Here is a 13962-nt window from a genome sequence, read left to right on the forward strand (position 1 = left end):
GAACAAAAGTGATGAAAGCAAGCAAAGAAATCAAGACGGTACAGATAGAAGGCTGTTACATTTTTACGTAATCTTACCTGAGCATTCGAATGCACGAATGTTTTCATAAAAACATGAGCCAACTGGAATGAAGAAAGTGCTCAGCATGATTGATATTCAAAATGTTAAGCAAGCGCTGCTTTGTTTACAGTTTGTATATCTGCAGTCCTAGTTTTGTTTCCCTTTTTGAATGAAGAAAATAGACTATTGAAACCTGTTGATATAGACAGATATTTACTTACAAGCAGGCGCAGAACGCACGTAATAGTTGACCATCGCCTTTAGTCCTTTCAGTGTGTTCAAGCGCAGCTTTTTGGCCTAGACGCAGCGGAGGAGAGGCGACAACACAGTCAGCTTTTGTCACCTCTTTGACGTCGGCTTGGTGTGTCCCAGGCTTTAGGAGACAGGAAGTGAAGATGACATTGGATTCGGACGTAGCCATCAATGTGCAGTGTTGTACAAGTGTATGTGCAATATGCAAGTGTGGGGTCAAGGTTTTTTTTTTTTTAAGAAATTAATACATTTATTAAGCAAGGATGCATTAAAATGGTCAAAAGTGACAGTAAAGACATTTATAATGTTACAAAGGATTTCTATTTTTGAAGTAAATGCAGTTCTTTTAAACTTTCTATGCATCAAAGAATCCAGAAAAATGTATCACAGTTTTGACAAAAATATTAAGCTGCACAACTGTTCTCAGCATTGATAATAATAAGAAATGTTTCTTGGGCACCAAATCAGCATATTAGAATGATTTCTGAAGGATCATGTGACACTGAAGACTGGAGTAATGATGCTGAAAATGCAGCTTTACATCCCAGGAATATGTAAATTACACCTTAAAATAGATTAAAATAGAATTAAAATAATAAAATAAAATACAAAACATATTTTAAATTGTAACAATATTACTATTTTTACTATATTTTAATCAAATAAATGCATCTTTGGTGATCATGAGACTTCTTTAAAAAAATAACCTACAGTAATTGTGCAAATTAATGATTTTAAGCCATTTTTTATATAAAATATATTTTATGGTATGTTTTACTTCTCCTAAAGAATTCAGACCAAGATGATACATAAATAAAACACAAATGAAATCTCCAATAAATCTCCAGATCTTTGAAAGAGCATTGAGCAATAAAATATTCCTTTGGGATGTGCCCCCTCACTTCGAGCAGACATGAGGCTTCTGGGTAAGCCAAAGTTTTTTCCCTCTGGCACTTCCTGTCCTGATGTTGATGATGACCTGAGCTGTTGGTGTTCCCGGATGAGACCATCTGCGTTGCTCTCTGTGGTGATCCAGCTCTCTTTCTCTCTCTGTCACTCACCGGGATCCAGATCAATGCTAGGGAAATGGCGTGGGCATAAGCACTAATGCCTGGGAGCTATAGAAGTACTTTGAAATCCTGAAGTGTTTTCTTTGGTAAAATCACTTGTATATGTGAATGATTCACTTTAAATTGTCAACTAACATGTTGTTTATTTGCGGTTTTTCTAAATACTCTCACTGTTTTGTTTTCACATCTGAATGGTACATTCTTCCAGGACTGGGTTGGCTGTATGTGTGTTTGTGGTATTGACCGAACGTTAGATTTCTTTAGGTGAGAATGTGATGGTGGTGTACAGAGAAAGACGGGCGGCTGCGATCATATGAGGATGCCATTAGCCTACAGACAATCACACTGAAAAAAACGTCCCTTTGGGAACAGAATGAGCCAAAGATGTAGAAGCAGGGATTACCAATATGACACATAGCCACTGCTGGGAAGTTACTGTAGCAGTCGTCGTTCAGACTGACATGATTCCACTAAGTCTTGCAGATTTTTAGTAGAATATGCAGCGATGCAGAACCGTTCTTTCCCTCTCGACTGAGAGGCTCTTACAATGTCTTATGATAGACTTGGATATAATGTGGCGCCCATGTAAGCTCCTTGTCAACGCCTCCCACAACGTGATCCAGTTTAAAGATTTTGAACTGTCTCCGGATGGAAGATTCAATCAGCCAGGGATAGTTCACCCACAAATGACCATTCTGTCATTATTTATTCACCCTCAGGTCATTCCAAACCTGTTATTTTACTATCATTGATATATTATTATAGTTTTAGTTCATTAGTTTTAGAAATTTTGTTGTGATTTTGTCATTTTTATAAAAAAAATTGTAAATATGTCTGTATAGTTTTTATTAATGTTTTTATTTGTTTTAGTTTATTTACTTTTAGTTATTTTAGTACCTTATAATAATTTTTTATACCAAAATAAGTTGAAGTTTTTTATATTATATAATAACACTGTTCCAAACCTGGTAGTAACAATATTTTCTGGGCCCCGATGTTCTAAGTATCTTATGTTCCACATAAGAAATAAAGTCATACAGATTTGAACGACATGAGATTGAGAAAATGATGATGACAATTACATTTTTGGGGTAAATTATCCCTTTAATTATAGAGTTGTGCAACAGTGATCGGAGGCAAAAGATAATTCACATGCCAATAATCATTGTTATAGCTATTATTTGATGTCAGAAGTGTTGCGTGGGTGTTTTTGTTCTCTTGCTCAGACATGCAAAAATGTCAAGCCTCCGATTTGCATATTTCACCCCCTCTCCGTGTCGCAGTTGGAGATGGTGTGGCAAGAGAACGGCCTGGACAGAACCAGACGCACTTAAAAAATGATTCCCAGTGGGATGTGGACGGCTGTTATGTGCTTATATCTGACCGAGCTTGATAAGGGCAAACTTAGGTTATCAGACACTTTCAGTGATATGATGAATGAAGAAATATGCCTAATGCTGAAGGTTTGCCTCAGTATAAAGTGTCACACCTTGTCTTAACACCAGATGTGATGCGATCTCTTCCATGTAAATTTGTGTTTTTGTACATGACAAGCAACCAGAGCCTGGAAATGATCTCAGTTGCCTGGTTTCTACTTCTGAAGTGTTGCTCAATGAAATCTTGAAGTCTAAAATCCTTCTCCACATCAGATCTGCCTCCATATTGCTACCAAGGGATAAAATCTCGTCTTGCTCTATTTTGTTCTTGTTTGATCGCCTTCATTGTGACGTTTATTCCCAAGTAAAATGGCTGTTACAAACTTGCATCTTCAATTTCATGCAGGCTCTAAACCTTCTGATTGGCTGTGTAACCATATTTAACATTTTTAATTTAATTGCTATTTTTTTATCATTAAATTTGTATATCTCACAATGTGACTTTATATCTCACACAATCAATGTTGTTATTGTAGCCATTGTCTCAAGATGCACACCAGTAATGTTTCTTTCTAAGGCACATTTATAAAAGGTACTAATTGAACGAAGGCCTAATCCTGGCTTAATCTAAGCCCTGTCTGTGATATTCTCCCATGTATATTTTGATTATTTTTGCTTTTGCATTTCTTTATAAGCATGATAACTGAATGTACAGTTATGGTGTTCGCTCTTTGCATCTGTAAATGCTGCTCAATCAGGCTCCCAGTACAATGCCTGGATTAACTAGTGGGAAGCCTGCAGTGGGATCAAGGTGAGGTGGTCCTGCGCAAACAACGATCTGGGCTCGACAAATGTTTGCGTCCATCACCACCAACATGACCTCGTTCACCCACAATGCCATCCAGAGGGAAACCGAAAGACAAATTCATCGAAGAAAAAAGGAAAGGGATCAAATCAGGGTTTGATTACCGCAGTCTGGAAGTCAGTAACTTGAAAAATGGACAGTAGAAACAGGAGAGAAGGGGAGAAATAGAGCAGTAATGTGCGGGCAGAGGCAGGTTTTCCATCAGGTGCTGAGGGAGTGTTGCCTGACATAGGGGGTGAGATAAGTCCCTGCTTAAATACCAGGTCACCATAGCAACAGTGACGTGAGGCCAAAGCCTAGGAAATGAACCAGGAAGTCCTGTCTTTGAGGAAAAGCAGGAGAGATGCATGAGGAAAGAGAGTGAGGGAGGGGCTGGATTATCTGATGGTTATCTTTAGGGCTCAGGTGAACAGCTGATGTGCAATTCAATTAGAGCCGCTCTCAAGGGGACGTTCCTGTATGTGTGAGCCGGGTGACGTTTGATGTCTCAGGAGACCCCTGATGTCTCAGGATACCCCGGATGTCATATGATCATTCAGCTTGTATGACTGCTTATAAAAGCGAAAGAAATACACTTTCACATTCCAAATTGAAAATACAAGGTGACTTGTGCACGCTGCAAAAAAGCACTTTCTTAATGTGCATCTTTGTCTTTTTTACAGAAAGAAATAAAAAAAAATAAAAAAAATAAAGTGTTAAACATCTGTAGAACAATATAAATGTACAACATGTGGTTTGGGGTCAGTATGAATTTTTTTTTTTTTTTTTACGAAATTAATACTATTATTCAGTAAGGATGCATTAAATTGACCAAAAATCACATTAAAGATTTTTACATTGTTACATTGTTTGTATTTTAAATAAATGCTGCTCTTTTTAACTTTTTATTCATCAGAATCCTGAAAAAAAAAAGTCATGGATTCCACAAATATTATCTGTTTATAATAATAATGTTCCTAGAGCGGCAAATCAGCATATAGTGATCATTAAAATTGTCCCTTTTTTATTAACTCAGTGTACTGTTTTTGGTGTTATTGTGATCGATTCACCAATGCATGCAATTGAAAACAGTTATTTGACCTTGATGTTGATATTTGTACTATAAAACAAAACAAATATCTGAATTTTTACAGTGCTGATCAGCTGGTTCATGGATGTATTGAACTTCTAATGCACTTGTGAAAACAGAGGCACACTGGAGTTGATTCGAGACGAATAACCTGTGCATACTAGTGATGTAACAGCTCTGTTTTGTTTCAGGATTCGATTTCCTTTCTGTGAACAGTGATTGTGCTGCTGGCTCAGAGTCTTTCGCATTAGCGGGGTCATTGTGTAACCTGTCTGCCTCGATCAGTTCAATTCGCATTGGAGAGCATCTGTGTTTGTGTGTTCCAGCCGTACATGCGTAAAACAAACAGATTAGTGACCTCAAACAGATGCCTACTGTTGGTGTGTCCCACCAGAACTGTGTTAGCTATAGTACCTCAAGTGAAGTGCATGACTTCTTAAAATATAAAGATCGAATTGATCATAATCTGTCCAATTCATGTTGTCAACCCTTAAAAGTATATTTTTAGCACTGCTGCATCTAAAAACTAGTCCTTCTTGCTTTTGACACCATGTTTAGATCTTTTATCTCTTTGACTTTGCTGAACAGGCCTCATGTTTCTCAAAATACATGGCAATTCGATCATAATGTTATCTGGAGTGTGTCTGATGTATAAAGGGCAAACCTGCTCCTGTACCGGTTTTGTTAGAACAAATTATGCCCAAAGGTAAGCGTATGTGCACCAAGAAGCAAAACAAAACTCCTCGGGGGGCCGTCAGCATGCAGACAGTATAAATCTAGAGAGAACTTCACTGGAATTCCTTCCTGCTCTTTAAAGCAGCCAAATATAAAGCCGTATGAGGTCGTTTGTCTTGAAAAGGCCTTTAAGGAGAGACAGAAATACGAACGTTTTGGAATATAAGCCAGCAAAAAAAAAGCCTTCATCAATCTCAAGCTCTGCTAGCAATCAAGAAATGTAGGTAATCATTAGCTCTTTTCCAAAAACTACTGAGCTGCCTCGTTGCCTACTTGTGCAGCTGCCTTGACTGATTTGGAGTGGTCTAGAGGTGAGGTGTCATTTAGGTGATGTAGCAAAATAACTAAAACTGAAATAAAAATGAATAAAAACTAAACAGATATATATATATGTATACATATACATAAATATATATAGATAGATATAGATATATATATATAGAGAGAGAGAGAGAGAGAATCTCAATGGTACTAAAGTAACACTTTACAATATATATAAAATGAATCATAAAAATACAAAGCACACAAATATTGGACAAAATAGAGTTTTAATTAGGCTGAATATTGTATATCTATATATAAAATCAACATTTCTCTTTTGCATTCGTTTTTTTTTTTTTCACAGAGCTCATCACAGTGCATTCTGGAATTGTCTTCTCCACAGGATACATAGAGTTTGAATTAAAATGTGTCCAAAACTAAGTATATGAGCATAATTAAGTTGCCTTTGTGTTGAGGGGGCATGTGATGCCTTAAATGCTGTCTCTGTAGGGGATTTGGAACAGAGCCATTGTGTTCATAATCATTGTGTTTATACTGCATTGAAAAGTAAACTTGGCCCTGATTCTGTATCAGTTTGTTCGGCTTTGTGTTGTGATGCTTTTTGTCAACCTATGATTTTGGCCCAGGGCTGGGAAAGTGAGGCTGCACAGACTCCTGAATTGAAAGCGGATGGTAAATGGAAACTAACCGATGGGACACACAGAGGGCAGTGAGTGAGGACAAATGAAAACATGGCCTCCCTTTCTCTCTCTATTTCATTTGGACTTTCTCCCAGGGTGACTGAGTGTGCTTGGGAAGAATTAGCTCTAACGGTGTCGTGTCGTGTCTGTCAGCCATCGACACATTCCACGTATTATCTTCTCTTTCCTTTACCTTCCCTTTCTGTTTCTCATATTCAAAAGTACACTCGTAGTCTTCGTGACTCTTTGTCTTTCAGTCTCGCTTTTTCTTGGTCCGTCACTTCTCTCTTCGACTCTCCGCCCCTCTCCTTTTGTCATACAAGGTTCTTGCAGCAATCGAGTTCTGCTTTCAAACAACAGACGGACGGTTCTCACACACCTTGTTTGTCGTTTCATCATGGCCATTAGGTTGGACTTCTTAAACTTAAAGGGATAGTTCACACAAGAATGCAAATACTGCCATTATTTACCCTCGTACAATTTTAAAACAGGTAAATGTTACAATTTTGGAAGGACTGCATAACAGCGATTCAACCTTGTACCTCAAGACCATGATTCTCAGTGGCAGCATAGCTCTGATGTCTTAGAAAACAGAAAGAAAGATTGGTCATAAGATGGGTCTTTTTTTTTATCTTGATCCCTCTTCTGTTCAATTTAAACGCTGTTAGAAAGGACAGGCTGGTCTGCGCTGGCAGCACCACGGGTTGCATCACAGAGAGTGTGGGCCGTGTTTTGTATTTATCATGGACTTTGGTGCAAATGGTATTTATGGGTTTACACAACTGATGAATACCCGTCCGTCGGTCTTTGCAGAGTTATTGTGGCTTCTGATGTTTTATTAATATTATCAATCAAATCATGTCTGACAGAGATGACTTTATCAATCTCTAAACATGACTGAAAAAGGTCTGAGACCACTCGTAAAAATGTTTTTATTTTGTATATGTTTCTAGGTTAATACAAATTGTATGATCAGCATAACAATTTGGGTGAAATGTAATGAAAAGTACACATTAATTATACGTATGTAATTATCTTAATTATATTCATTTTCAGATTATATTAAGATTTAATTATAGATCATTTTAATTATAGATCATTTCGGATAATTCTATGAATTATAATTATCTTTGAATGATATGTTATGAATTGTATTTCTATGTTGTTGTATAAACAAAAGTTTATAGCTGATTATTTTATCTCTCCTCAGCTCTTTCGAGAGGTACGGATCATGAAGGGCCTCAACCACCCAAACATAGGTGAGTATTTTAGATGCTTTTGAGTAAAAAATGTCAGTCTTCTTCATTTTATCCTTCACACAGGAAAATATTGACATCTGAGGCCTCTCAAAACACACTGACCCTCCTCTGAAGTTTTTTAAGTTAATACTATCTGTATCTGTCGCAATGTTATTATACTTGTATGTAATATTCATTCATATTTTGAATTGGCTTTTATTTTCATATTTTTGTTTTTAGTTGAAGTTTTAGTAGTTTTGTTATGCGATTAGTTTTTTTATATATTTCTATTTAGCTTTAATTTATTTTTATTTCAGTTTTAGTCATTTTAGTACTTCAACTTATTTCAGTTAGTTTTTATATTTTAATGTCAAATATTTGTTAGCACAAATGAGATTTGACAGCTATGTCGAACAGAACATTTTCAGTGAATAATGATTTCAATTATTTACTGAATTTACATTTTTCGGTTTACCTTGAACCAATCATACAACAACCTGACCTTATTCTCTGTTGCTCAATGCACTTATTACCATGTTTTTTAGACTTTACCCAGTGATATGATCTGATTTTTTTCTCTCATCTACAGTTCAGCTCTTTGAAGTGATTGAGACAGAAAAGACGCTCTACCTTGTGATGGAATACGCCAGTGGAGGTATGATTCCTCCCTGATTCAACATACGCACATGTTTCCTACATAATGTTGGAAAACATTGCTTAAAAGAAGCAAATTACATAATTGTTAATCCTGAGAAAAAGTCAAACTTTTCAAGTGTTGATGAGTTACATGAATAATCACACGTGCTCACACGTAAACATGCACGTGTACGACTGTCGCGTCAATCAGACTCTGCGCTGAACGCAGCTGCACAGGCTCTTCTATAGGTTTCATGTGCATTCACTGAAGCCAGGCCCACACAGCTCAGCAATTAGAGCTGCTAGGAAATATGTTCATAGTCAAATCAGGCTTATTTTAACTTTAGCCCATCCTATTCGTGGCGCTTGAATCGGCTGCTCTCTTAATGAATCTCACGTTTCCACTCCTAATCTATCTGATGAGGCTGATGCATGTGTGAGCGCGTGGAAAATCATGTACAACGGTACAGCTTATACTACATACACATTGGCAATCTGCCTCTTCTATTTCCTCCCCGTTTCACATCTCACTGGAAGCTTAATCATAATCCATCACTTCCTCTAATGAATCTGATCCTGTCGTCAGTGAATACGTAGCGGAATGAAAAATTGTGTTCGTTCACAGAGTATTAAGTAACTTACTTCGTTAATCTGGAAATTTCCAATTGATTGCTCATAACTTATCTAAATGAGTTATATTAGTGACCTCCATTACCCGTCCAATGTGTGTTTACCTTTATCTTTACCCATACTTCTATGTAGTTTTATGTAGGAATGTGCAATATATCTGTACCAAATAATAGATTATCCTCCAATATTAAAGATATGTAATACTATTATTAAATACATTTATTAATTGAATAACTGTTAAATTCAATCTTTAGCAAATCTCAGAATAAATATCCATTTTTCATACTGTACACCTTCATACTAAACTCTGCAGGGCATTGGCTCTCCAGGGCAAGATTTGAGGAACACTGCTGTACACTATAATGTTGATTTTAGATTAATTTTAATTGAATTTTTTACTATATAGTGTAGAATTTTATTATTGGCTGTTTGCCAGTTATCAGGCAAAATAAATGAAAATAAATAATCATCGGCTGTCGTTTTAAGATTTTATTTCAATAATTTCCCTGAGGAAGAATAATTTTGGCTGATATTTTTTATCATGTTTTAGTTTTATTCAAATTTTTCTTCTGTGATAGGTGAAGTATTTGACTACCTCGTATCCCATGGGAGAATGAAGGAAAAGGAGGCACGTGCTAAATTCCGGCAGGTGAGAAATATCATAAATAAATTCTATAAATCAAAAATCTTGAAACTTGTTCACCTTTGATAAAATACAAATCTTAGAGGAGCAAAACCAAGCTGTATTTCCTGTTTCTAATGTGTAAACGTTTATGCTCATTAAAATTTAGCAGTTTTGTTTAACTTCCTGTTACAGAGATGTTAATGTCAGTGTTTTCCTTTCAGATTGTGTCTGCGGTTCATTACTGTCATCAGAAGAATATTGTTCACAGGGACTTAAAGGTTATATTTCTTTCTCATGACTTATACATCCTTTTATTACCTCTGGAGCTCTCATAAAAGTGTAAAGGCCTTACAGATACACACTTTGCTCCCTTTTTAAAATACCCCCAAAGCATAAAACTATTAAATTCCTGCTCATGGTCATTTACCCCATCCTATCTTATACCTCACTCAGGCGGAAAACCTCCTGCTTGATGCAGACTCCAACATCAAGATTGCTGACTTTGGCTTCAGTAATGAATTTACGCTGGGCAGTAAACTGGACACTTTCTGCGGCAGCCCCCCCTACGCCGCCCCAGAGCTCTTTCAGGGGAAGAAGTATGACGGGCCAGAGGTGGACATTTGGAGTCTGGGGGTTATTCTCTATACGCTGGTCAGCGGATCACTGCCCTTTGATGGACAGAACCTCAAGGTAAATTACAAAGTATGAAACGAAAGAAAGTAAGGCAAGAAATGTCAAAAATACTATGCAACAACCATGTTTATCTGGATTTTCGTTTTAATATTTTAAATGGTGATAGGTAGGAACGAATGCCCCATTATTAAAATTGACGCTGATATAGATAAGCCAATAATTATTTTTATATTATGGCTGATAATCAATAAATGCCGCTATTATAAATTCACTATTCTGTGTAAATAAAATAAAAAATAAAGCACTAAAAGTTAAAATCATTATAAATGCTACAAGTGGATTTAAGTATCACAACACAATATTAATGTACAGTATAAAAATGGATAATTTGAGATTTGCTTAAGATAACATTTAAGAGATTAACTTTAAGTGAGCATTAGATGACGACAAAAACAGTTCACATCTAAAAATAGGGTAAATGCAGTTCAATTTCCAGTATCGGACAAAATATATACAATATCAACCATTATGATAAATAAAAATCTGTAATGTCCTGTTATTATGCATTATTTATTGATTTTCATTGTTTGTAAACACTATGATAGTTTTGGTCAATAAAATAATTTATTTGCGTGTTGAATATCACTAAGGGCTGCACATCTATACGTCTATATTTAGGTAGAAAACGTGATTGGTAGATACTAGGATAATTATTCAGGATAAAATAAATTGACTACATTAAATATGTGCCACAGTGTGTTTCAACTTCAATTTTAAAGACATTTTTGTTTACTTTTGTAACAAACTTTTTAATAATATGTCTAGTCACCCCTAATATTCAGTGTAAAATCTGTTTTGTGTCATTTCCAAACACTTTTATGGCAACATTTTGAGACATTTTCTAAGGCGCCTCACGTGCAGCAAGTGCTCTTATGAAATGCTTTGCTCTCAAGTAATGTAGGTCAAGTGAGCAGTGATTGTTTCTCTGTGCCGTGGGGGCGATTCGGTGGCTGACTGGTTCAGAATAAGATTAGGTGTTGAATAGAAGTCTGTGTTTTTCCCTCAGGAGCTGCGTGAGCGTGTGTTGAGGGGGAAATACCGGGTGCCATTCTACATGTCTACCGACTGTGAGGGCATCCTGCGCCGGTTTCTCGTGCTAAACCCCACCAAGCGCTGCACCCTGGAGGTGAGGAGGAGCAACTGCGACCCGCAGTCGACCAATACAGCTGATAACACGTCTTATTGAGTTTACATAGATCTTGTGGTCTTTGGCTCATTCTATCTGATTTTCTGTTCTTCCCTTTCAGCAAATCATGAAGGATAAGTGGATGAATGTCGGGTATGAAAGCGATGAGCTGAAGCCTCATATAGAGCCGGTGGAGGATTATAATGACACCAGCCGTATAGGTAAGAAATGACTAAAACACTTTTGGGGGAAAAAAACTGTATTTTTATCTTGTTTTCCAGTATATAAACATCCTTTAAAACAAGCTCTTGCACAATTCATCTGGTTTCCAAACAGTATTGATTTAAGTAATAAATCAAGACATATTTTATTATTTTGCCCCATTGCCAAATCATTTTTCTCTTCTATAAATAATATATGATTAAAGTTTTAAACTGTAGTATATTAAATTGTTTCTTTTTCTTACATCATTTGCGAATTGATTTAGAGTCGGTATGATGTTCTAATGTTTTTGAAAGAAATCTCTTGTGCTTATTACCAAGGCTTTATTTAATAAAAAAATATTTATTGTTTTCTATTTGAATATATTTTTTTAAAAGTTATTTATTACTGTGATGGCATATCTGAATTTTAGCAGCCATTACTCCAGTTTTCAGTGTCACATGATCCTTCAGAAATCATTCTAAGAAATCTGTTATTACAATGTAAAAAAAATGATGTATCCTTGTAGTGTATATTCTGTGAAAAATATTGATTTTCAAAGGAAAATGTATCTTGTTTTTAAGATGATTATTATTTTTTAAATAAAACAAGACATATTACTGATTAAAAAGTAAAAACGTAAAAGTAAACGTTTTTTTCCATTGTAGTAACCAGAACGTAATTTTAAATCTTGCTAGCAAGACACTTGAACCCAAATTGCTCAAAGTGTGGCTAAAATCGTCTGCTAAATGGCTACTTGCTTATTTACTTAAATAATTTTTTTCTCTCTCTGCTCATACAGATGTGATGGTAGGGATGGGTTACTCCCGTGATGAAATCAAAGATGCCCTGACCACACAGAAGTACAATGAGATATTTGCCACCTATCTGCTGCTAAGTCGCAAGAATGAGGTGAAATAGGGATTGCCACTGACCCGAGAGCAGCCTGTGCGCTATCCTATAAGTGTGTAATATCTCATATGTTTCCCATATAGGATGGCATGGAGTCCCGGTCAAGCAGCAATTTGTCTCTAGCACGGGTGAGGCCCAGTCCCATCACGAATGGCACCAGCAAACACTCCTCCACCTCCAGCTCCACCTCTGCCTCCAGTCACACTAAACCCCAGCGCAGTGCCTCCACCTACCACCGCCAGAGGAGGCACAGCGACTTCTGTGAGTCCCTACATTTCTCAAGGATAATTTCATATTTATAAATGGCCTAGATCAGAGGTTTTCACAGGTGATCCATGATAGTATTGCTGGGGGGTCTGTCAGTTATAGTTTTTGATATTATATAGCTTAATTATGATGAACTATGTAATAATAATATAATTTTTATTATGAACTATGTTTATAATTGTGTTTATATGTTTGTCAGGTGGGCCATCAGTGCCAGTAACCCACCCCAAGCGCAGCCCCACCAGTACAGGAGAGGGGGATCTAAAAGAGGAACGTCTGCCCTCACGGAAGGCCAGCTGCAGTGTGGTGGGCAGTCGTAGCATCCCCCCGTCGAGCCCCATGGTCAGCACAGCCAACAACCCCAACAAGGCCGAGATCCCTGACCGCCGCAAGGACATCAACGTAACAACGGTAATCAAGCACAGGAAATCACGCACATACGGTTACAGGAAATATTCATTGAAATATACATTTTTTAGGGCTTGTGCACTAGATTTCAGGTCTTTTGAAGCTATTTGATAGATTTATGTGAGGAACGGACTGAAATTTAAGCCATTAACCTTGCTTGCAGCCATGGTCACCATTCACTTTCATTCTATGGAAAAGGGAAGCTGGACATTCTGCTATAAATAACTCCTTTTGTGTTCCAAGGAAGAAAGAAAATCCTGCCTTTTTGAAAGACATAAGTAAATAATGCCGGAATTTTCATTTTTGGATGCTCATTTCCTTTAATAGAGAAAAAAATATAAATCATCCTGATGACAATTCAAGTGCCGCCCATTAAAATGTTGCATAACTTTTTTTTTTTCCCTGGGGCGCATGTTCAGATTCGTTATCGGCATTCTCAGGTCAGAAATTGATGTTCCCTTAGTATGCAAAACAACTTGTCCCTAAAATGTTCCGTTGGACAAAATGCATGAATTTCTGAGGACAACTGTGTCAGAAATGCTGGTTATATTTAGATAGCCTTAGTGACATAAACTATGTCTGTGTTAATTTCCATCTTTTTTGGTTTTCAATGCTTTCTCTTTCATGTTTTAGAACAACATCCCTGCCAGTGCCATGACCCGTAGGAACACTTACGTATGTACGGACCGGACCAGCACTGACAGACACACCTTACTACAGAATGGGAAAGAGAACAGGTAAACCTGTCTCTGTATTTTATGTGTATTGAAGTTTTATAATTGATGTCCATGTTGAAGCTGAAACTATTTTTTCCCGTGGGCTTGTTTATTGAGATGG

The 13962-nt window shown here is 36.7% G+C and overlaps 1 protein-coding gene across 9 annotated transcripts in view; it reads left to right on the top strand.

The window, feature by feature from the left end:
- mark4b (MAP/microtubule affinity-regulating kinase 4b) overlaps positions 1–13962 on the top strand; it is a 41106-nt gene that overhangs the window by 15921 nt on the left and 11223 nt on the right. For all 9 annotated transcript variants that reach the window (XR_014607968.1, XM_084126491.1, XM_084126489.1 and 6 more), the window contains exons 4-14: positions 7600–7648; positions 8217–8282; positions 9472–9542; positions 9740–9796; positions 9972–10208; positions 11218–11337; positions 11459–11558; positions 12341–12450; positions 12534–12711; positions 12917–13128; positions 13759–13862. Coding sequence is in view for 8 of the 9 variants with exons in the window: in XM_084126491.1 (XP_083982617.1) it covers positions 7600–7648; positions 8217–8282; positions 9472–9542; positions 9740–9796; positions 9972–10208; positions 11218–11337; positions 11459–11558; positions 12341–12450; positions 12534–12711; positions 12917–13128; positions 13759–13862 (1304 nt within the window). In the remaining variant the exon portion in view is untranslated. The remainder of the gene's footprint in view (positions 1–7599; positions 7649–8216; positions 8283–9471; positions 9543–9739; positions 9797–9971; positions 10209–11217; positions 11338–11458; positions 11559–12340; positions 12451–12533; positions 12712–12916; positions 13129–13758; positions 13863–13962) is intronic.

The sequence above is a fragment of the Abramis brama genome (assembly GCF_963993115.1).
Source record: "Abramis brama genome assembly, chromosome: 10".
Lineage (NCBI taxonomy): Eukaryota > Metazoa > Chordata > Actinopteri > Cypriniformes > Leuciscidae > Abramis > Abramis brama.